At 46.3% G+C, this 25,072-nt stretch overlaps 1 protein-coding gene across 1 annotated transcript; it reads left to right on the top strand.

Annotated features, from left to right (window-relative positions):
* The first annotated feature begins 7,875 nt into the window (after positions 1–7,875).
* Positions 7,876–24,795, top strand: BMP2 (bone morphogenetic protein 2). Its single transcript, XM_020793685.3, has 3 exons — positions 7,876–9,089; positions 12,400–12,755; positions 23,073–24,795. Exons 2-3 carry the CDS (start codon positions 12,404–12,406, stop codon positions 23,915–23,917), a joined length of 1,197 nt encoding a protein of 398 aa, XP_020649344.1. The 5' UTR covers positions 7,876–9,089; positions 12,400–12,403; the 3' UTR covers positions 23,918–24,795.
* Positions 24,796–25,072: the final 277 nt, after the last annotated feature.

Below are 25,072 nucleotides of genomic sequence, written 5' to 3' on the forward strand. Positions count from 1 at the left end.
CCTTCCAGTGGGCACTCAGGCTTGATTTCCTTTAGAATTGATAGGTTTGTTCTCCTTGCAGTCTTCGGCGGTCTGCTTTCTTTATGGTCCAGCTCTCACTTCCATACATCACGACAGGGAAAACCATAGGTTTGACTATTTGGACTTTTGTTGGCAAGGTGATGTCTCTGCTTTTTAAGATGCTGTCAAGGTTTGTCATTGCTTTCCTCCCAAGAAGCAAGCGTCTTTTAATTTCGGGGCTGCTGTCTCCATCTGCAGTGATCATGGAGCCCAAGAAAGAAATATCTGTCACTGCCTCCATATCTTCCCCTTTAATTTCCCAGGAGGTGATGGGACCAGTGGCCATGATCTTAGTTTTTTTTTTGATGTTGAGTTTCAGGCCGTTTTTTGCACGCTCCTCTTTCACCCTCATTACAAGGTTCTTTTATTTCTCCTCACTTTCTGCCATCAGAGTAGTATCATCTGCATATCGGAGGTTGTTGATATTTCTTCCGGCAATCTTAATTCCGGCTTGGGATTCCTCCAGTCCAGCCTTCCGCATGATGTATTCTGCATCTAAGTTAAATAAGCCGGGGGACAATATACAGCTTTGTCATACTCCTTTCCCAATTTTGAACCAATCAGTTGTTCCATATCCAGTTCTAACTGTTGCTTCCTGTCCCACATATAGGTTTCTCAGGAGATAGATAAGGTGGTCAGGCACTCCCATTTCTTTAAGGACTTGCCATAGTTTGCTGTGGTCCACACAGTCAAAGGCTTTTGCATAGTCAATGAAGCAGAAGTAGATGTTTTTCTGAAACTCTCTGGCTTTCACTCTCCAGGATGTCTGGCTCAAGGTCAGCAACTACATTGTCTGGGTTGTCCAGGATATCCAAATCTTTCTGATATAATTCCTCTGTGTATTCTTTCCACGTCTTCTTGATGTCTTCTGCTTCTGTTAGGTTCCTCTCATTTTTGTCTTTTATCATGTTCATCTTTGTACAAAATATTCCTCTAAAATCTCTAATTTTCCTGAACAGATCTCTGGTCTTTCCTTTTCTGTTATCTTCCTCTATTTCTTTGCATTGTTCATTTAAGAAGGCCCTCTTGTCTCTCCTTGCTATTCTTTGGAAGTCTGCATTCAATTTTCTGTAACTTTCCCTATCTCCCTTGCATTTTGTTTCCCTTCTCCTCTCTGCTATTTCTAAGGCCTCGTTGGACAGCCACTTTGCTTTCTTGCATTTCCTTTTCTTTGGGATGGTTTTTGTTGCTTCCTCCTGTACAATGTTACGATACGGGTGGAGTATGTCCAGGTTCAAATGCTGGGCCAGCAGGACTGCCAGGTATCTTTCATCAAGGCCACTCCCAATCCACTGATCTTCCTCATGAGGCTGTAAAGCATTTTGAGCTCTTTGAGGATGAACTGAGAAATGGGGAAGGATGCACAGTTTCTTCAGGGCAGTGTTAAAACTCTTCTAGCCACCCTTCAGCAAAACATGAAGCTGTTCTTCCCTAATGGTCTACTACTGCCCTTGTGTTTGCCCACTGCTGGCCAGGCCTTGCTATTGCAAGTAGGTCCCTTGATCTACTGGCTCTGATGCTCAGAGAGAATCAAGATTATGCAGATAGATAGATGCAGCTGTCTGCAAGGAATTGTAGTATCACAGAGAGGAACCATGCTGGCAGCACTGACGGCTTCTGAGTATCCCTTCTAGGCCTATGATTACATACCAGGAAGGGGAGCAGAGGCATTCTTGAGATCCTAGCATAGGACTGGAACTTCAAGGTGGTCTGGATTGTCACCAATCATTCTCAGATGAAACAAGGAGGTATGGGAACAGGTGGGGGTAGGTGGGTCCAGGGAAGTGGATGTGAGCCATAGGTGGCATATATGTGGTCCCCCAAACATTCTTAGACTACCTCTCCCACCAGCCCCAGTCTATGCAGCCAATACTGATGGGAAGTGGCATCTGGAGATCCACACTTTGCCCACACCTGGTATAAGTTTCAGATTTGGCACACAGTCGTTTACTTACTTGTACTCACTGGTAATGTTGGGTATGGTTATCTCTGTCAGGCAGGTCTCCATTGATCGAATGACCATTTGAAGAACCTATTCTACAGGATCGGGTGGAGCATAGTTCCTTGACAGATTATCCATCTACTAGATGCCTAGACTCAATCACCAGCACCCCAACCCCAATCAAGATCTTGGGTGGCTGGGATGGGAAAGACCTCTGCCCAATCCCCCATGCACCCAGCACCAATCAGAGCAGACTCTGGTGGGCAAGATGGACCAGCTGCTCCATCCCAAATTTGACAACCTCATGTGTGAGGGAATCTATTAGGGGAGAAAAGGTTGCCATAGTTCAACTATGAGATTTGCAGCCACATGAAACCATGGTGATCATCCAATTTGATGGTTTTAAAAGGAGAATACTAGATGCATGTAAGATCAGGCTATCACTGTCTACTTATGAGAATCACTCTGTCTGACTGGCAATATTTCATACAGTTCGTGGGTTTCTCCCAGGCTCTTGATTGACCACTGTGGGAACAGCTTGACTACTGGTGTGATCCAGCATGATTCTTCACATAGTTTAACTGAAGCTTGGAGAGGGAAAGAGAATCAAGGAGGGCTTGTGAATGGGTCGATGGGGCACTTTATCCCAACATAACCCCACCCCCGGCAAGCCCTGGTCACAAGTTCCACGAAGTTCTACAGATGGAGAACAATTTACACCATTGAACACCTCTACTCCTAAAGCAATCATTTGGAAATACAATCCCCTCTGTTTTGGGTAAGTCTCATATCCACATTTGTTTAAAATGGAAATTGAGTCTACATGATTAGATTGCGCACTGTTGTCTATACTATACAAATGTGGCTGTGGAGATATTGTTATGCCATAATTATATTATTCCACCACAACCACCCTTATCTTCTTGGCCATTCTCTCTCTCTCTGTGTGTGTGGACAATCTGGTTATACCTGATGGAAGAGCTGTAGATTTCACTATCCCCACCACCACCAGCTTTCCTCTCATATAATCATTGAACCACAGAATAATGAAGCTGGAAGGGGCCTATAAGGCTTTTGAGTCCAAACCCCTACTCAATGAAGGAATCCAAATCAAAGCACATCTGACAGATGGTTGTCCAATTTTCTCTTGAATGCCTGCAGGGTTGGTGCATTAAATCATTATAGAGTTACAGTAACTGGTGCATTAACCAGTTACAAGGTTTCATATAAGCAGCGCAGACTCTAACGTGTTACAGTAAAAAAACATTCCAATTCCAGTTGAATGCAGACATGGATGAAAGCAATCTGAATGTTTTACTAATCAAATGCAAATCATATTAAACTGATCTTTGAATGCTTGGAAAGGGGGCTTTGGTTTCCACAGAAAGGTTCTGAGACCTTTCCGCCACAAGAGGGCAGCCATTTCTAAACAACAACCAAAAAAAATGAAAGATATAAAAAGAAATTCTCGCATCCCAGAAAAACAACAAATAGAAACTACCAGGCATGTCCACAAAAAGAAGCAAACTTTTAAGAACTCTGCCATTTTTCATGTTTGCTGAGGCAGAAAGAATACTTTTCCAGCTGTAAATGCTATTTATAGCGGGTCTGAAGCATGACAGACAATGAAATTTGGCTTCTGTCTCCATCTGCAGTCTCCTTTTCAGTAGAGCCCCACTGGAGCGGCCGTTGCCAACTGCTGGAGGAAATGTTAGGCCAGTTGTGTTACAAAGCAGAGGAGGCCAATTCTGCATTGGCTTTCATTTGCTGTTGTTCGGTGATGGAACAAAATTAGCGCAGAGGTAAAATACCTGCCCCCAAAAGCAGGAAACTGTTTTGGATGCAGAACCTGCTACTTGAAAGTTCCTTTTTCAGGAACAGAACTCCCAGAACCACCCCCCCCCCCAGACAATGAGATCATGCCAGCAAAGGTTCCTGGGAGCTGAAGTCCAAGAAGAAGAAGAATTTACAGTCCCAGGTTTTGTCCTTCTAGAAGTAGCCACAATAAGGCCACTGGATTATGATATAAAGATGCAAGGTACCTTGCTTCTTGCCAATCTCATGTGGGTTTCAGTGACATAAAAAGACACATTTTTAAAATTGACAGTGTGAGATTCACGGGAGTCTATCTTCGAGCTGATTCATGGAGATTTTGTAGTATTAAAAGGTGTGTTGCCTAAGCCAGGTTTTGAACTGCTTTCTCAATGCAAGAGCATTTAAAGCTGTCATCTGTTGCATCATAACCCTCTTTCTCCTGGAGATCCTCCTGCACAGTAGAGGGTCACATGGGGCACCTTCCATGGCATGGAGAACACCCCACTGCTTTGCAGCCTGCCTTGATGGTCAGAAAATACTGATGCCACAGAGAGAGGGTAGCTTTTTATCACCTCTCTAAGTCACTGCCTATGAAACCTACCACAATAGATGACTGTTGTCTCTGGAGAAAGGGCAGAAGGTAAGACCTAGACAGATGTAAGAGGCAGACCCCCTTCCACTTTTCAAAGTTGGGTTAAAAATAAATCCAAATCCTCTATCTATTGCAGGATCCTCACTAATCCACACATTCTCTGTTTACTAGTCTGTAAAATGGGACCAATAATGGCCAGCCATAATATGGAATGAATGGGAAGCAACAACTGCTTTACAATATTCAGTTCTATTCATGTCCACATGACGAGCAGAACTCTTGCTACCCTCCCTGCATTTCAGGTGCAGAACCAAACTTTCTGTTTTCTGTCTTTGTATTTCTTGCAATGTGAGACTGTTTGGCAGAGGCCCCTTCCTTTCTCTTCACAAGTCAAGGTCACTAACCTGCTCTGTTGGGCTGAATTTCCATAAAGTGGGGCCCTCAAAGTACCATAGCTTGGAACCAGGTAGGTTCTGAGAAGACATGGGATTGAATCTACCTTGCAAAGTTACGGTTGTGGAAATAACACAGGAGAAGCTCTCTGAGCTTGGAGCAGGAAGCGTGGGGCCAAGATGTACTGAATAAATGGAAAAGCCAATACAACACAACCAAGGTCCTGTAGCACCTTGATGACCGACCCATTTGATAATGCCAGCTTTTCATCTGAATCTCCTTCTCCAGTAGCCCACTTTTCCAGAGTAAAATTCAAATAAAGAGCCAGTGTATGTTGAGAGAACATGGATGGCATACATGCCACTTCAAAGAATCATCAGCTGAAATCCAGGAGGATGTGACAACTGAAGTAGACCACTTTGAATCAATGGAACATATGGAGGAGCTGACCCACCTAATCTCTGCTGATTCAGTGGGTCTATTCTAGTTTTGACTTGCTACTGGATTTCAGCTATTAGAAGGGAGAAGAAAGGCAGAATTCTGATTTCTGGGGTGTCTTTTTCATTACAAGTTCAATCACCGGCCCCTGCGTTCCCGGGGGTTCTATTGTTGAACATTCCACAGAATACGATTGGCAACAGGTGAATTATAACACATTTTGCTGTGTCCGGGTTCTTTCAAAAGGCACTGATTCTCATTGTCTGACCTTCACACCCCAAAAGTCAGTAAACACTTAAATCCCACCGCACCAGGCTAATCCGATTTGGAGAGGGAGAGCCTACGAATTTGCTTTACATCTGTTCCCTTATAGACAAAAGCGGCCTATATAATGGATCATTGTGCAGCATTCAGCTCGTCTGAACTGCCTTTGCATCTCCAAGTCCTTGGGTGAAGGAAGACTATTTCTTTTCTCTCTGTTTGATCCAAGGATAAGGGGGACCGCCTTCTGGATCACCCCTAAAATCACAAGAGGAAAACCTCAGAAACCCTACCGCTTTCCCCCAAGTAGCTCACCTGAGGTTGCAATCCTAAGCAGGTCTGACTGAATCCTAGGTGTGGAACTTCCAGGTAAAATTTTAGGGTTTAAGAGCGGATTATCTATCAGTTAGACACACCTAGACCCACTGATTGGTTGGTTGGTGTCAGTGGGTTCAGCAGAGCTTAATTCTGCACAGATGGGACTGTACGTTTGCATCATTCAAAAACGATTGCAATCTTAAATGCTTTAGTTTAGGAATAAGCCTCAGGGGAATTAGGCCCTGTCCACACTGGGGAATTTGGTGCCTGGTCTGCACTTAAAAGGTTTGTATCCTTTGAAACTCTCACTTGAATGATCCTTCCGTCCACACTGGGGATAATACTACAGGTCCTCTTCTTCCATACCATGGGTCACTACAGAGCGAAGTTTGTCAAGTTTACTCACAAGCAAGCTTTACTCATGACTAAGAAGGTAGCAGCAATAGTAGCTGAGGACAGCAGCAGCACAAGGGGAAAACATTGGGGGGAAGGTGGAGGAGATGGGAGGTAACCCCCCTCCCACCTTTCTCCTCAGTCAGGGAGGGCTCTGTGGGGGCAGAGCCTATGAAGGCTTTTTAAAAAGAAAGAAATCAACAATGGAAGAGGGGGCTTCTCTGCCCTTCCTTTTAATGTCACAGCCCACCTAATGCCTTGTCTCCTCAGTTAACGCCACCCACAGTTCCCTTTCGGATGTAGGCTAACCGTCCGCACAGGCTAACACAAGGAGCTAATTAGGATCCCTCTGAATTATACCCAAAGCATACATGCCCTGGCACTGTGCCAGAAAGGTAGTGTGGCAACTCTTAAGAGGCAGGAGGGGCTGCTCTCTCTCTACATGGAAACGTGTGTGGATGCCAGCATCTGGTCTGACCCAAACGGTACCAACAGGGATCCATCTATAGGCCAGTGTGCACCGTTTCTCAGTCTCCGGTTGGGCCACCTGTGGCCCTGCAGAGACAAATGAGCTACAGCTCCCATCATCCCTCACCACTGGCCCAAGTGAGCTGGGGCTCATGGGAACTGGAGTCCCAGAACATCTAGAAGGCCACAATTTCCTTATCCCTACCCTACAGCTCCTGCTTGCGATGGGGGGCGTGGGTGTGTGGAACGATGTGGACTAGATAAGCCCCTCCTTAGGCGAAGTATCGGGGCGGGGCCTAGCGCTTCCGAAATAAAAACTCGGAGCCGCGCCGCCTCCGAGTTATTTTGCGGCTGCACGTTGTATCGGATCGATTCCGGGCTTTCCCTCCCTCCCCCAAATCTTCGCTTAAGAAGCTCTTTTTTATTTTTCGCTGGGTGGAAGGAAAACCCAGGCGGGGTTTCGCGTCGGCAGAAACCAACTTTCGTGTGTTTATTTCCTCTCCTCTCTTAGCGGGTCTTTTCTCTTTCTCCCCCGCCCTTAGAACACGGGGTTGTCCCCAGTTTTTTTTCCCCTTAACCGAAAGACGAAGAAGAAGAAGGGAAAAAAATTCATCCCCTTATATAGCCGCCTCTTCTGGGGCCAGGCTGCTTCTGGACTGACCCGAAAGCAAATAAACAGACACTCGCTCGCAATTTCTCACAAGAGCGGGGCTGTCTGTGGAAAGGGAGGTGGGGGGGGGGGGGAGAAGGAAAAAAGATCGCGAGCCGGGAGCTTTGGCAAGAAGTCGTCGCAAACTTCGGCGGCGGCGGCGGCGGCGGCAGCTCCTCCTCTTCCTTGCTTCTTGTGATCCTGCAAGTCGGGGGAGAGCAGGCGCGAGGGGAAGAGCGTGGTAAATGCCCCTCGGGGTGGGGGTGGTAAAAATGCAAAAGGGGGCCGGCGTCCCCGCCGCGCTGCTTTAAGCTCCAGTCCCGGCCGTCTCCTTTCCCCACACAGGCCCGCCTGTGATTGGCGAGGACGCTGCAAGCCCCCGGCCGTGACATCAGCAGAGCCCGAGCACCAGCCGCGCCGAGCCGCGAGCCCAAGGCGGCAGCCAGCGGGGAGAGAGCCGCTCGCAGCGCCCGCGCCCGTCCACAGCCCCGTCCGTCCGTGCGCCGCCGCCGCCGCTCGGAGCGCCGAGCCCGACTGGGGACGCGAGCGCGGCTGAGTCCCGTGCGGGGCGTCGGCGAGCAGGAAGGAGGACCAGGAAGAGGAGCCGCGGCGGCGGCACCGGCGGCCGGGAAAGCGAGCAAGAGAGCCAGCCAGGCAGGCAGGCAGGCAGGGCTGGCCGGCCGGAGCTTCGGACGCCGAGCGATTCGCTCCCTCGCTGGCTGGCGCGGCGGGCGCTCCTCCCGCTTCATCTTCGCGCAACCAGGAACAAAAAAGTGCTGCGCGTGACCCAGAGAAGGAAAAAGTGAACCAACAGAAGTGCGGCGGCGGCGACTGGGTGGGATCTCGCCCGGAATCCGGCTCGATGGAGCGGCTGATGCCAAGGACATATTTTTGAGAGACGAGCAGGGAGCTCCCCCGGGTTTGGAAGGCCACACATCCCCGTGGATAAAAAAAAAGGGGGGGGGACCTGCCGGGTCGCCGGCCTCGATCCTCCGCAGGATCCTCGTCGCCGAAGGAGGGACACTTTGGGGGGGGGTGTTCCTTCCATCTCTTTTGGGGGAGACGCCCCTCCTTCTTTTCCTTCTTCGTTTCTTCTTCTTCTGCCAGCGCGGAACCCCGGTCATGTTTCCGAGGCGGATCGGGCCCCGGAGAAGGACGCCGGCTTCGCCTTCCCTGCCCCGGAGCTCGGCATCAGGGCAGCGCCCTCTGAGCCGAGCCTGATGCGGCGGGAGTCGGGAAGGGCCATCGGGCGAAAGCAGCCGCCGCCGCCGCGCACCCTCGCCGCGCTCGTCCGCCGCTTCTGGCTTCTCGGGCGCGGCTTCAACCCGGAGAGATCGAGAGCCGCCGCCGGCGCGTTTTCTTCGCCGAGACGCGATCTTGGGCTGCAGCGGAGAAGGCACGACTAAAGCGAAGCCGACCAGCTGGGACGTCCCAGGGGCTTTTTTTCTCGGCGACTTCTCCTTTCCGAGGAAGGACAGGACACCGTCGCTTTGCCTTGAGCAAACCCCCCCCCCCGCATCCCCGCCTATACCCGCGACTCTCTCCGGAGCCCTGCCTCTGCTTCCCTTTTTGGACCCCATCCCGTGGCCGGAGCTGCAGGGGAACGGGCGACGCGCGCGCGCACACACACGCACGCACGGATCGCGCAAGCCCGCTGGATCGGCCCGGCGAGGTCCATGTGGAGGTTGGCTCGATGGACGCGCCCGAGTGCGCTGCTGCCGCAGCTGCTGCTTCTTAGGCGATCGGCGGGATCCTAAAAGGTAGCGGGGCTCCCGGAGGGAGGACAAGGCGGGTGGGACCGAGGGTTGGCGTCCAGGCGGGCTCGGCAGATGTCAGCACCTGCTGGGAAGCATCCTATGGCGGGGATTCCCTCTCCCCCCTCCCACGGGGGAGATTCCGCTCGCGTGCACACACGCACACACATTTCGCACACGGTTCACAATCAGCATCTCCCTCCGTTAACAGCCAAAGTTTTCTCTCCGTTAATTTCTCAAAAACCTATTGTTACGATTACGACGGAGGGTGTTCCTATCGAGATCAATGATCCCCGTTTCCAGTGGAGTGGCCGCCTTACTCTTGTTAGCGTAGGGAAAGGAAAAAGCTCTTCCCCACCGCTACTCCGAAAAGTCTTGCGGAGTCTTAAAGACGTAAGAAGTGCCCCCCCTTTCTTTTTTTTTTGGCACAAGGGTCGGTGGACTCGAGCCTGCTTCTGCTGCTCCTCGCCGAGCGTTCCCCCGCTCTACTAAACGCCACCTTTGCAGTTGACGCATCACGGAACCCGGCTCGCCGCGTTCGCCCTCCCCGGTTCGTCCCTCCGGAGACGCTGCTTTTCCTTGGTCGCTTTAACGCGGCTGGTGGCCAGCGGATCCCCCGAGGGGCGCCCCGCTAAAGCCCAGCCCGTGCTCAGGATCGTGGGTGGGCTGAGCGCCAGGGAAGCGGCGCTTCTTCTCTGTAACATTGCCGCGGATTCTGGCTGGGTCACCCTTTCAGCAGGGATCGGGGGCGGGTGGGGCATTAAGTTAGACTGACCTGGTCACGTCGTCCCCCCCAGCCCGCTTGGGTGGATTAATTCGGATTCCGCGCCCCTCCCCACGTTTCATTCGGATTCCCCGTTCACACTCCGGAATAGCCCTGGCTTCTTCCTTTAGCTGCCGCAAAGAGTGCAGCTGGACTATTTTAGATTCCAGGTTTGAACGCCTCATTTCCCCCTCTTAGATCCTCCTATGTATGCATGTTCCCTCTGCAGTTAATCTCTCCTGCTTTTGAAACCTGAGCCCTCTTTCAGCACATTAAAGGAGGGTTAGCAGAGTTTTTTTCCCTCTCCCACCCAATCCTTTGTAAATCCCATCTCCTGCGGGTAACCAGGTTTCTCTACCTCCAAATAAGAGGCAAACAATTCCATTGCACAGGTTAACTGGTCTGAATATATGCATAAAGGGACAGCCAAGGGGAATTGAGAGCATTGAGTGTTAGTTCTAACTTAAGTTGTGAAAAACTAAATAGAAATTCCTTCCCCCCCCCACAAAAAAGAATATGTAGAAATGTCTGCATGCAGTTTTTGCGATTAAGTGGCCAGTTCAGAAATGCTGAACACATGTGCAGTTCTGCCGAACCAAAGTAGTGGAAGAGTTCATTCTCCTCCTCATGTGCACACAAGATACCTGAGAAGAACCGCTTGCACGTGTGAAAACCTATCTACCAACATTAGCAATCTTTTTCGTTATGGCCCATGTGATGCCCTGCTTATGTGGGATCAAGAAAACATTGAAATGCGGCATGGGGGGGGGGGAGCCAGAGAAAGAGGAAGGATGACAGAAAAAGAGAGGGGGGGATGATAAATGTGGTTTCCATTAATACACAGTCGTATAGGTTGTCTGTAGAGCGAAACTTGAAATATAAAGATGAAGTTTGGGTTACATACATTTGGCTAGCAGAGGAAAGCAGCCATTCTAGGTCACCATCCAGGGAGCAGCTGAATGCACTTGATTTGAATGGGCTCATGCACACCTCATTTTGTGTTTGTTTTATTGCCCTTGATTGCTACACTGTGGAATGTGTTCAGTTGGGCTATTGCTTGGTAGACCAGGACATTGTTTTAAGTGGGTTCATTACCTTTTCTGGGCCCTTGGAGAACTGATGGACCTCAAGCCGAAACCTGTTTCCCTTTACAAACTCAAGCGGGGACAAAAGTTTCTTGCACGTTCACTGCTGTCAAAAAGATGCCCATTTCCCTTTTGCCCCCATGAAACTCTCTTTCCTCAAAGTAACCTTGTGAATTTTGGGAGTGAGGGGTTAATCCAGGTTAGTCTGTTGTGATAAAACCACCAAAGAGACTTGAGGCACTTCAAAGATTAGCTGCTTCAATCCAGCATAAGTTTCTGTGGGTGTCAGTCCACTTCTTCAGAAGCATCAGCTGCAGCCCTTGAACACTTGTGTCAAATGAGGCTTTTAAGGTGCCAATAGAGTCTTTTTGTGGTTTTGCCACACCTGCCATTAACTTTCTTTCCTCTTGATCATTTCCACATCCCATCCCATCATCTCACTACTCTTTCAACTCTGATCATTCCCCTTCCACCATACATCCTCTGGCTGCACTGCTGTGTTCTTTGCTACCCTTACAGCCTATGCAAACCTTAGGGTTTTCCATGGGCTCATCAATAAATTTGTTTCTGTTATCTCTAGAGTGTAATCAGAGGTCCACCTAGTACTCTCTGCTTATTATTACTCTGTGACACCCCCCCACGCCCCCAGCTGCCCAGGTCTCTTGCCACAAAAGAGGTGAATGCCACTCTGATTCCTTTACAGCAGTTGCACCCCCACTTTCTCCAAGGAGTTCAGAGTGACCGTGTGCCCCAGATCTAGCTCAGCGGTCATGTCTTTGCCCCCTGCTGCCATTTTCTCAAAATTTACCATGTGATGGTGACCACGGGGTGAAATGATAGGGTTTGTCTTGCCTCCATCACTGAAAATTTGTCACTTCTCTGTGGCATATACACCTGTGTGGCCTAATATGTAATTAAGAGGATTCATCAGTAAAAATTTGTTTTTGTTCAGACCTTGCCTGTAGGTTTTTTTGAGATCCAAAGTGGAAACCGCTGTAGCCTTGGCTCCTTGTTTTCTATCACCCAGTTTCTATCTAATGAGCTAGGTAGCTTTTGTAACATGATGATGGATTCGCACTGAACCTGGGGATGGCAGACAAATGAAAGAAAGCACAATCAATGCTGGTAATAAAAGTTCTGCTAGAATCAAAATGTCCATTTATAAGCTTACAGGGCTTGGAAATGTTAATGTTTCTATTATAACTATAATTCCCACAATCCCCTAGCCAGCTAGGCAGAGGGACTCTGTATTCCCTACAGCTACCTTTTCCAAGCCCTGTAAACTTAGATGTAGAGCTTTGGAGAAGCCCCCTACCCTGCCAAGCACAGGAGCTAGAAAAGGCGCCTGGAAAGTGGAAGCGTCCTGAGTCTTGTTTGTAGGCATTTTGGTCTTGCTACATTTTAGTCCTACCCCCCCCCCCCCAATTCCACTCTAAACCACTCTGTGACTTTGCCCCTGTGTCTACAGGTTGATGACCATGGTTGCCAGGACCTGCTGCCTACTAGCATTGCTGCTTTCTCATATATTGCTGGGTGGCTCGGCCAGCCTCATTCCAGAGGTGGGCGACCGGCGAAGGTTCAGTGGCGAGTTGGGCCAGTCTGCTCCCCTGCAGCTCTCGGAAGGCATCCTGCGCGAGTTTGAGCTGCGTCTGCTCAATATGTTTGGGCTTCAGCGGCGGCCCACCCCGAGCAAGAATGCGGTCATTCCTCCATATATGTTGGAGCTCTACCATCTGCACACGGGTCAGAAGCCAACCACCATGGACTATAACCTGGAGAAGGCAACCAGCAGGGCCAATACAGTCAGGAGCTTCCACCATGAAGGTAAGGAGTCGGTTCTAGATGGGTTTTACCATCAGCTTTTACCACTGCCCCAACCTCAAGCAACGGTCGAACCGGACTGACTTGAACACAGGTGGCCTACAAACTTGAATGTGAGGTTTGCCAAGATAGCAATTTTGAACTTAACCCGTTTGCTCGTTTGATGCACATGACTTAAATAGCTGGGAATTCTTTCTTATGCAATTTTATGTCACTCTTGCTTGGTGGATTGGTATCACACACGTATATATGCACCCCTATTGCAGTGGTGATCACATATCCTTGTTTGACAGGCAAAGTCACCGCTCTAACACTTGGTAGTTTCAAACACATCAATTGGATTTCATGAACCTGTTGAGAAAAAGGGTCCATTGTAGTGTAAGACCTTCACCGTCACCGTCCATGCTGAGGAAGCAAGCAAGATACTGTGTGAAGGTGCAGGTGGAGGAAATACAGCTGTCTTGCAGAGAGATGTCCTGTATTGTTTCTACCCAAACACATTTCATCTCCTTGTAGATTGATATAGGCCAATATCAATCCACAAGGAGCTGAAATATGTTTGGATACCAGTCCTAAGATTTATATTACAATCTGACCCAGATTTGTTAGAAATAGGTAAACCCAGTGTGGTGTAGTGGATACAATCATGGATTAGGACCCAAAGGACTGGGTTCATATCCCCATTCAGCCATGGAAAGTCACTGGGGATGTGGAACTGCTAAAGCATTCCTTAAACATCTCACTTGCCTTGAAAGCCCTATCAGGGTCTCTATAAGTCCGTTCCAACTTGATGACCCATGACAGTAACAAGTAAACCAAGCCTTCTTTCCGCTACAAAGGGATTAAATGTGAAACACTTACTTTTATTTATTAAATGGGGTGGGAATGTCGTCTACTCTGAAGAAGTGTAGGTTAAGTGTGAAGCCAATTTCAGAACAAGTCTGTTAGCTCTTAGATCCTAAAATGAAAGGGAAATCCTTCTGCTTCAGGGTTGTAAGGCCTCCTGATTGTAATTCGAGTCTCCCAACTGGAAAACTTTGCAAATCACCTTACTGGAATAGTGACATTGCTTACGTATCCTCTATCCTGTCGCCTTCCTGATAGTCAGTGCAAGTAAAGCACCTTGCTTTGAACAGGGAGACAGGAGCAAGCACAGTCCATTTTTTAAGAACACCCATTTGAGAACGTGAATTTTGATCTTTCCTGACAGATATATTTTTGAATTGATGCCTTGGCGCTGCCACTTCAACGGCAGTAGGAATTTGTGTCCCCTTAGGTCTTCGCTTTATTGTCCATGTGTTTGTGTGGGACCGTGGGTGGTCCGTTTACCTAGGAAAGTGTGTGCAATCAGTTTTTGCTGGAGGTGGTGCGTGCATGTGCAGATTGTATGAAACAACCTGGAGCAAAACTAGGGAGGAGTACAGGCCATGTCACATTTTTCTTTAACTAGCTAGCAATCTTAGATGTTGCTGAGGTTAGATTTCAAACATTTAGAGATTTGGTGGGGTACAGCTCCAGTTCAGCTAAAGTGTTTGTTCTGAGCCTTGTGTGCATTTTTTTTTGAAATTACCTTGATTGCTCCAGAACAAGAGAAAGGCATTTTGATTTCAGATATCCACAGAGAGGGTCCAAATTGGGTGTTCCCACAATAACTTTAATTTGGGGAGGCTAAAGAGCAAGAGGAGTCTGCCTGATTTACAGTGGGCTCTGGCCCCGCATGAAAGGTATTCTAATCCCTATCTAATCCCCATGAGAGATTGACAATCAATTGTATTGTCTCCACCATGACTTTGTCTTCTGTTTAAATTGAGATTTAGTGTGGACCTAAGGTAAACCCTTCAGAGGGTAAGGCTGATAAAAAATTTCAGAGCAGCTGTTCCCTGGATTTTATGAGCACCTGGGGCTTTAGGTCACTCAGATTAAAAGACCTCAGGCAAATATGTGCTTAAGAGAGACAGAACAATTGTCAGTGAACGCAGCACACTGTTCAGATACAGGGTGTTTCCACTGATCCTTTGGCTTTAGAACTCAGCCATTTCACTAAATTAAAGGCATCTTGCCTGAAATTGTATGCAAAGTGCTTATATCAAAGCTCCTCAAACTTGAGCAAACTTGCCCAGCACACTGTGGTGGAAAGTGCTTGATCTTTACATTGCATTTGCAAACAATGGATTCTTCTTCTTCTTCTTCTTCTTCTTCTTCTTCTTCTTCTTCTTCTTCTTCTTCTTCTTCTTCTTCTTCTTCTTCTTCTTCTTCTTCTTCTTCTTCTTCTTCTTCTTCTTCTTCTTCTTCTTCTTCTTCTTCTTCTTCTTCTTCTTCTTCTTCTTCTTCTTCTTCTTCAACTGCCTGCCATGTTTGCTTATCAGACATCCAAAAGGTTCTTTGTGATCCACGGCAACATTTTTCTTCCTTCCATTTATGCTCCGAAAGTGCAGTTGTTGTCACCAGTTGAGTTGCATTGAAATAGCTAGCAGATCTTCTTCAGCTAGCAGATGGAGAATAATAGTGTCCCACACACATTTAGTTACTTGTAACCTCCAGGTTGCCCTCTTTGGTTTGCATCTCACTCAGATCTACTTTAGTGCAGTATTGATAAGCATACAATGCACGTTTATGGTCTGCTGCAAGGAGGAAATGAACTTGCAGCTTTTCATTTGTGACAAAGATTGGCCGAAAATGCAGGAGACAAAGCAGACAGAACAGGTTCTATAGCATAAAGTTAGCATGGCCAAGAAAAAAAATACATAAATATGTATTTTAGATTTAATTAAGGTTGGGTGCAAGGGGTGTGGCCTAACTCGTGGTTATGCTAACTAATAGCAAGTCTTACTCCAGCAAGAAATTAATGGTGTAATTTAACTTTTTACTATGGGTTATGTTACTTTGTGTGTAAATATATAATGAATGAATGGAAGAATGCACAATGCTTGCTTCACTTGTGCTAAAATACATCTTATTGCAGTGTTCAGTTCATATATTATTGAGAAGAGAGAGAGATGCGTTAATTATTTTGGTCTGCACTCCTTTAGACATTTACCATTATCAGATAGTAATTCTAGTTGAATTACATTTTATATGTGTGTAAGATTGTGCTGTTGGTCAGCTAAATTAGTGCAATTTGAGCTATCCTTAGCTTAAATTCAGTTGTTAGTCCCCACTAGAATAGAATCTTGGAAATTTATATAAAGGTTGATTTAGTGAATTCCAATAGATTCATTGGACTGCTGGAGCTGGGATTAACAACTGAATTAAAGGTCCTGCTGCAACCATGTATTTCTGTGTTTTAAAATAACCTGCCCAGTCCTGGTGCACTTCATTATATCAATAAACGCCTACTAATTATTAGAATTAAGCTGTCTGGTGGATTTTGCACCTTATTTTGCCAATGGAGAACTGAGGTGCTGATGTTCATGCGGAACCTTTTAGATTGGCAGGGGGCTGTGGTTCTTCCTTCCTTCCTAATCCATCATCATGTCTGTTTAGCTACACTGTCATAGGCTAAGCCAGCCTGAGCATTCATGCTGAAACTGCAATAGAGATCCTACGTTGGCTTTTAGGACGTTTGTCTCATAGCATCACTGCACGTGTGGCCAAACCTTCTCTGAAGAGCCTAAGGTGTACACAGGGGACTTTCCTATTTTACCCTCAGAGCAGCCCTGAGAAAAAGAGAGAAGAGTTACATCAGGCTGCAAAGTAGTTGTTTGCTCTGGATGACCCTTACGTAGCGCTTATAGGAGGATTTGGACCCGTGTCTCCTTGGTTTACATCCAGCACTATGCACTCTTTATTGTATTCCTTATAGAACATTGTATCCTTTCTTCAGACAAATGCTAAAAACACCTTATTGGGGGCAGATGGAGAGATGGAAGGAGGAATCAGAAAAGCTGTGAAAGGAAATTAAAAACATACCAACCGTATGCAAAAAAGCAACTCATTCAGAAATGGCAACACAGAGAGATCAGGACTGCGGAGTCTGAGGCTCTCAAGACATTGGTGGATTACAGTTCCTATCACTCCCAGTGTTCTACAAGTGTGGTCAGGGTTAATGGGGGTTGTAGTCCAGGAACATGAAGAAGGCCACAGATTCTTGAGACCTAGGTTAGATATAGGGCTTGAGGAAAAAAACGAAACAAAACAAAAAAGAAACCATTCAGGTGAGCCTCCCAAAATCAGGGGGGCCCTGCAGTTGGCCTTTTCCTTATTACCAGGGTATTCAGGAAGGGGTCTTTACTGATGATTTTGAGGCATCGCTAGGCATGAGTCAAAACAGATGGCGCTGCATCCACTGCTCTGTGGTGGCTAATTCATGTGAGTTTTAAATGTTCCAGCTGTGACTAGAAGCAAATGAGTGGCAAGGCTGGCTTGGATGCGCAGCTCGTATCCAGCACAATGCGGCTGCATGGCCACATAGCCACACAGCTTAAAGGGAACATTGGTGAGGATCCATTGTCTTACAATGAAGACTTCCTTCATCTCCTGTCCCACAAATATTTTGAACTACGGTTCCCAGAATTCCTGACCATTGGCTGTGATGTCTAAGGTGGATGGAAGCTGAAATCCAAACGTCTAGAGGGTATTCAACCAGTAAGGCTTTATACAGTATTTGAGAGGAACTGGGTTAGTTCTAAATTGCTGGCTATTGGGGAGAAATTGCAACACTGTTGTATTCCAGAGTTTTTGTTTTTTAAATCAAAACAATTGGCACCTTGATCCTTTAACTCTGGGCTTAATTGCATGTTTTGCCATTTAAAATTGCATTAGGCAATTTGCCTGTAGGGTTTAATCCAAGCTATATGTACTCCCAGTCTGGCCCCCTGGGGCCACCCAGCTTGCTACCCCCTTCTTCTCCAAAACATCCTTGTTTGGTATTCTTTCAACTTCTTTACAGCAGTTTCCTCCATTTTGAGAGCTTGACCCGCCTCTTCTAAGGTTTTGTTACTATCCAGCAAGAGGCTTAGGTATTGGTACAATTCCTAGGTGGCAGGATGCCCCCACCCCAAAATATCAGGGGATGAGATGCCTAAAGTAGTAAAACATCCATGTAGTAAACCTTCCACAGATCGCTCCATGTTGTGAGCCTTCCCTGAGGTAAAATCTAGTAGTATATTTAGCCCCACCTTTTTGCCTGTGATCTTGTGTACCCCTGGAATATGCCAAGGCCACCCCCTCCAAACATTTCCAAAGTTGAAATAGGCCCTTGGGATGAAAGAGGTGTCTAAGCATTGAAATAAGTTCTCATCCCATTTGAAACAGGGCCATCATTTGTGATTGCTGTTTTCTATGTAGATTAATGTGTAAGGAAAGACATTATGTAGGATAGTGGTTCACCACTATGCCAGGGCTGCCATTGTAGATCCCAGAGAACCACAGCTGTGGGAGTTGGCACTGCTTCAGTACCAGAAGCCACCCTCATTAAGCAGAACGGAGACATATTCTGCAGGTCCATTGTATTGTATCAGCTCGGGTAAAGGGAGTATGAGAGGAGATGAAACATAATGAACCAAGGCCAGGATACTCATGCTTATTAGTCCCATTGAAAACCCTTGGAGCATGGCTTATCCCACGGTCCTATATAGCAGCGGTCCCCAACGTTTTTGGGACCGCTGAGCCTCTGAAGGAGGCGGGGGGGCACCCTCGTGCTCTCTCAGGCGCATGCGCTCTCGGTCGCATGTGTGAAGCAATGGGGGAGCACAAGCACACACCACAACTGGCGTGAGCGCTCCCCCACCGCTTCGTGCATGCGCTCGAGCGCATGCGTGAAGGGTGGGGGAGTGCTCACACTGGTGATGGCACATGTACACATGCACAAAGCAACTGTGAGGAGAGGGGGCGGGAGGTCTGTCTCCGTGGCCCGGTCCAGCTCAGGCCACAGACTGGCACTGGGCCGCAAGCCGGGGGTTGATGACCTCTGCTATATACATAAGACGCACCTTTCCAAAAGATGCACCAATTTCTTAGGAAAAGAAAACAGGAAAATATAATCTGTTTTCTTTGCTCCATAAGACGCACAGACTTTCCACCCCCCTGTTTTGTGGGGGAAAAGTGCGTCTTATGGTGCGAAAAATACGGTAGGTCTATTTCATAGTGGGTCCCACTGAGTTCTGTCAGGTTAGGCTCAGGAAATTGGGAATATACTGTGAAAGAACCACAGCCTTAGGCAGGTCATGACCAAACCTTGGATGGCAACTCCCATGTTCCCCTGGCAATACTGTCTGGGGATTATGGAACTTGCAGTGCAAAACAGTAACTTTTTAAAGCTTCTGTGAAGACTCATGGGTCCCACTGCTTTTGCTGATACTAAGAGGGCTAACTGAATCTCTGTATAAGTAGGAGGAAATTCCAATATATTCAGTGGCAGTTGCTTCTGGATAAAGATGTATAGGATTCTTATCTTATTCTAATATTAGGAACTCAGAGGCACAAAGAAAAGCAGAATTCTTTCCTTATTTCATCACTATGTGATGAAGAAACTTGTAAGACCCCCCTCTGTCTTTCTTTTTAAATCTAATGGAATAATTACTTTTTCCTTATTTAAAATGTCATGTGTTAGTTGGATGAATATTAAACTCACTACAGCTGCTCTTCCATCAATATCATAATATCTGACTTAGGGTTGGGTTTACGGGATGTTTTTGTTTTGCCTGCTCAACCTAAGGATGCTTAGAGAAGTGTCAAATTAAAGCACACACTGTGTAGATAGGGCAAGAATTAAAAACAAATAGAGTATGAGGTAAACACCACCTAGCTGTGGCTTGTTTGTGCTGGTGAACCCTCCCTAGCCATTGGGTGAGCTGCTTCTGGTGTCTCATAGCCAGGTAGGGGCAGGGCGGGAATGGGAAAGGGGAGTGTAGAGGGAAGTGGAGTGTGGAAGGAAAGAGTAAAGAGAAGGGTGGGGGCATGGGTCCAAGTGGAAGCAAAGAGCAGATATGATTATTGTGGAGGCCTGCAGAACACCTGCAGAACAACAACAAAGGATGCAGTACACCCAGAGCTTGGGAAATAATGACTGCAGGTCATGCTGGCTGGGGGAGGGGGGTGTTCTGGGAGTTATTATCTTAAAACAATAACTATCAGGTCCTTACGAGAGGACACCAACAAGGGCAGGACAAGGAAACAATAAGATCCTTGGGGAAGTAGAGGTAGGCGTAGAGGAAGAAGCACAGGGCTTGGGAGGGGTGGAAACTATTGCAAAGAGTATATGCTTGAAAAGAGGGGAACACTTTGTAAAGCCTCGTGCTTCCTCAGAGATGGTTTTGCTGTTTAGGAACATGTACAGGGATGCTTGCAGGGAAATAGTTCCAGCCCGAGACGTTTTACTGTCTGAGGTACAGCCAAACTGCTGCAAAAATAGGCCCAGCACTTGAAAATGTCTTGCTGTAACATCTCAAAAACCATGCCAATTTGTCTCTTTCCATGTTTCCTTCACTTGCCTCAGGGTCATCCCAGTGGACTATCTTAGTTTGAGCAGGCACACACGTTAGGCTGTTGCAAAAAGATGGAGAGAAGTGAGGCTAAACCCAATTTAAAATAAACCAAATTGCAATAAGCTTGATTTATGACCTGCCACTTGTGGTTCATAATGCTGCTTAACGATTGGACACTTTATGGCCAAACTTGTACTTAAACTTATTTTAACTGCTCATATTAAATCAGCAAAAAGCAAACCAAGACTCTGAAATCATGGATTCTTGAGATACTGAACAATAATAAGAGGTCTTTGTATTATCACAGCTTTGACTGTAATCCTCAACTCACTTGGAATTCACTTGGAATCTAGTTCAGTTAAAATCAGTGGGACTTCCAAGGAAATATATTAATAGAGCTATGTGGTTGTTAAAGTAATTGACAGTAACCTTACACTTAGTCACATATAGAGGGACGTGGTGGCGCTGCGGGCTCAACCGCAGAAGCCTGTGCTGCAGGGTCGGAAGACCAAGCAGTCGTAAGATCGAATCCACGCAACGGAGTGAGCGCCCGTCGCTTGTCCCAGCTCCCGCCAACCTAGCGGTTCGAAAGCATGCAAATGCAAGTAGATAAATAGGGACCACCTCGGTGGGAAGGTAACAGCGTTCCGTGTCTAAGTCGCACTGGCCATGTGACCACGGAAGATTGTCTTTGGACAAACGCTGGCTCTATGGCTTGGAAACGGGGATGAGCACCGCCCCCTAGAGTCGGACACGACTGGACAAAAATTGTCAAGGGGAACCTTTACCTTTACCTTTACCTAGTCACATATACCACCCTTAGACCACAACTGTTAAAAATAATGGCCAGAATCCTACTGAAAATCACATAAGGCTTGCATAGGTTGCCACAGCTAATTGTGGCTAAATGACAAAAGTGCATCTCAATCACATGCCTCATTGTACAATTGAGCTGGGCCCTAGCACCTTGTCTATCAGCTCAAATTAGCCACGATGGGTTACACAGACCATAAGTGAATACCAGTAGGATTTAGGCTGATAGGTTGGACCCAACCTTTAGCATGCTTACGATAGACCAACAGAATCAATGGGACTAAAATCAGGTAATAGTAACACCTAGTGGCTGACATCCTGTTGCTTAGCTTAGTAAGTTGCAACTAGAGTAGGCTCATTGAATCAGTGGTGATTTGATGACTCCAGTGGGCCTACTTTAATGGTGACTTCCTACACTAAGCAAAAAGATTAGGTAGTATAGTGCTATTGTTTGTTTAGTGCTTCTGAGCCAAAACTATGTTTAGTAACAATAGGTAAAAGGTTCCTCTTGGCATTTTTAGTCCAGTCATGTCCGACTCTAGAGGGTGGTGCTCATCCCGTTTTCAAGCCATAGAGCCAGCTCTTGTCCGAAGACAGTTTCCGTTGTCACGTGGCCAGCGTGACTAGGGAATGCCATTTTACCTTCCCACCGAGATGGTACCTATCTATCTACTCGCATTTACATGCTTTCGAACTGCTAGGTTGGTGAGGAGCTGGGACAAAGTAACGGGAGCTCACTCTGTTGCGTGGATTCGATCTTACGACTGCTGGTCTTCTGACCTTGCAGCACACAAAGGCTTCTGCGGTTTAGCCCACAGCGCCACCACGTTCCCTTTAGTAACAATAGTACTTGCTGTATCCATATTATATAGTTCAGTTGATGATGTGTTAAATCATGCTAGTTTGTTTTTCCAAATTTAGTTGGAAGTAGAAGCTACACAACCAAAATCACAAATCATTCTTTGACCCCAGGTTTGAGTCACAACCTACCAGCTGAAAACCAGTAAACCAGGTGACCCTGTTCCAATCTTAGTTCAGCCATGAATTTAGCGGGCAGCTTTAAGCAAGCCACCATTTATCACCACTTAAAATATGGCACTGTTAAGAAAACACTGGTGATACATAGGTGATGTGTTTTTCAAGCCTCCAGTATAAATTAGAAGCAAGCAGATTTCTAGGCCAGGCCAAGATCAGAGCTGGGAGCAGTTACTCTTTGGGACTAAAACTCTCACAACCCCCCAGACTCATGGCAAAACAAGGTAAAACTCAGAAACCATCCAGGAGGCTCTCTAGCCATCAAGGCCTGTAGCTCAACCTAACTTACAGGGGATGATAGGCTTGTCTCACGTGCCAAACATGTGAAGCAGCCACTTTAGCAATGAATGCCCCAAAGTACAACCCACACCCCATAGGGTGTTGTAGTTCAATAAGCCTCTAGGACTGAGATGCAAGACACTGGGCTCCTTTTGAGGGAACAACTGGATCCATGCAAATGCTTCTTGTTTAGGACCTTCTTGAGTAAAATGACTGGGTGTGCTTTGCAAAGTGGTCTGTAATTAAGAAGCAAGCTTTTAGATAGTTAGGTTTGTCAGTCATGAAACTTACAGTGTAATGCTTTTGGAACAGTTTGTGAGAGACTTGAGAGGAAAGCTGGAGTAAAGGTGTAGGGGTGTGTGTGCTTGCACATGCATTTTTCAAAGAAATCTAAGAAATGCAATGCCGTTCCTTGATCCTTAGTCACTTTTTAATTACTCTCACTGGGCCCCTGCTAACCACAGTGTTAAAAATTTTTCTTTAATGCCTCCAAATTCCAAAGCAATGCCTCACGTTTCTTCCCCGTTATTACGACCACCTGGAATTCACAATGTATGCCCATGAGATCCAAACGCAGGACAGTGAACAGGGCATTATAACATCATTTTTCATGTGCTTGCTGTTAAATAAACAGAAAGACAAAGGCAACATTTTCCCCTAATGTAAACATATGTTCATGTTATTTAAAAGTTTTCAATAATAGGCTAGTTCAAATATTAACTCTGCAGTATCCAAATAACTGACTGTGCTTTTCTTCCCCCTCCATCAGAATCCCTGGAACAACTTCCAGAAAGAAGTGGGAAAACATTACGGCGTTTCTTCTTTGATTTGACCTCGATCCCTAATGGGGAATTTATCACTTCAGCTGAGCTTCAGGTTTTCCGGGAGCAGGTCCAAGATCTCTTTGTGAGCAACAGCAGCTCTTACCACCGCATTAATATTTATGAAATTATAAAGCCAGAGGGAGAGGCCTCCAAGGACCCAGTCACCGCCCTCTTGGACACTCGCTTGGTGCATCACAATGCCAGCAAATGGGAAACCTTTGATGTCACGCCAGCCGTGAGGAGGTGGATTGCACAGGGGCAACCCAATCATGGCTTTGCGGTAGAGGTGGTGCACTTGGACAACAAGAGCAGTGCCTCCAAGAGGCACGTCCGGATCAGCAGGTCATTGCATCAGGATGACACGAGTTGGTCTCAGATCAGGCCGTTACTGGTCACCTTTGGTAACGACGGAAAGGGACACCCTCTCCACAAGCGAGAGAAACGTCAGGCAAAGCACAAAGAGCGCAAGCGCCATAAATCCAATTGTAAAAGGCACCCTTTGTACGTGGACTTCAATGACGTAGGGTGGAATGACTGGATAGTGGCCCCACCGGGTTATAGTGCCTTCCATTGTCGTGGAGACTGCCCCTTTCCACTGGCAGATCACCTGAACTCCACCAACCATGCCATCGTTCAGACTCTGGTCAATTCCGTGAATTCCAAAATCCCCAAAGCTTGCTGTGTGCCGACAGAACTTAGCCCCATCTCTATGCTCTACCTTGATGAGAATGAAAAGGTGGTACTAAAGAACTATCAAGACATGGTTGTGGAGGGCTGTGGGTGCCGTTGATGCAGCAGCAGAGTAATTTTTTAAAAAAATGGACAAAAGGAAAATTTGAAAAAAAAACACACACAAAACTTGACACTTTAATATTTCGCAATGAAGACCTTATTTATGTTATGAAATGGAGAATTAAACACATCTATTTTGAAAATCTATTTATGTCTACAGAAAAAAAGTGAGGAAAAATATTTTAATCAGAGAATATTCCTTTTAAAAGATTTTAAAACATATTTTAGTTGTACATTTTATATGGGTTTAACCCTCCTTTCCCTCAGCACATGAAGTATAAAGGTCAGAATCTTATTTTGTATTTATTTGCTATTATAACCACTTTTTAGAAGAATAGCTAATTTGTATTTATATGTATAATCAAAAAAGGCAGAAGAAGAAGAAAAAAATATGGGGCTTGTACATAATTTAAAACAAATGGTAGCTGTTTTCAGTTGTGTGTATTTAAGTACATTAAAATGTGTACATGGAAGGGTTACTATGGCAAAGGTGCATAACGCATTTTGCTTTCTGCAGTTCTACTGTTAAGGTCACAAGTGCAAGCCCAATGAAAAGTGGCTAATCCACCCTGCTGACTCAAGATTATATTGTACAATTCTCAGGAATGCTGCAGGGTGGGCTGCCCAGTCCATGAGAAACTGGCACCCTTCAGATGTGGAACATTTGGATAAGAACCGGAACGGCCATTCCTCCTGGAGGTGTGATGTGACCACCAGCTGGGCTGATAGAGAACTTCTCACTTTTTCTTCCCCCCTCCACACCTACAGAAAAGCAAAATGTTTATGCTGTTCCTCCCCTTTACGTAGTTCATCCATTGGAATCCATTGTCCCGGCCAAATGTTAAATAAAAGACCAGATTTCTTCCGTTTTTAAAAGCTTATTTCTGTTTGCCTTTCCTAACATCTTGAGAGAAGGGGGTTTTCTTTCTTCTCCCCCTTTTTTCTGCCACCGAGGAATACTTGTTTAAGCATACAAAATATCAAAAGTGATGCAATCAATTGTTTTTAATAATGACGGGTGTAACACAGTTGCATCTGGAAAGCAACATGAGAAACACGGACCGTGTTAACTTTTCCTTCATTTAAAAACATGTAATGGTTGGTGTTTTCTAGTTACTTTTTCAGCTGTCAAGAGGATTTTAATTTGTTCTTT

Source organism: Pogona vitticeps, chromosome 1, assembly GCF_051106095.1.
Source record: "Pogona vitticeps strain Pit_001003342236 chromosome 1, PviZW2.1, whole genome shotgun sequence".
Lineage (NCBI taxonomy): Eukaryota > Metazoa > Chordata > Lepidosauria > Squamata > Agamidae > Pogona > Pogona vitticeps.

Coding starts and splice junctions, on each gene's coding strand:
- BMP2 (XM_020793685.3), top strand. CDS start 12,404: ATGACCATGGTTGCCAGGACCTGCTGCCTACTAGCATTGCTGCTTTCT. Junction 12,756..23,072: donor CAGGAGCTTCCACCATGAAG/GTAAGGAGTCGG, acceptor CCCCTCCATCAG/AATCCCTGGAACAACTTCCA.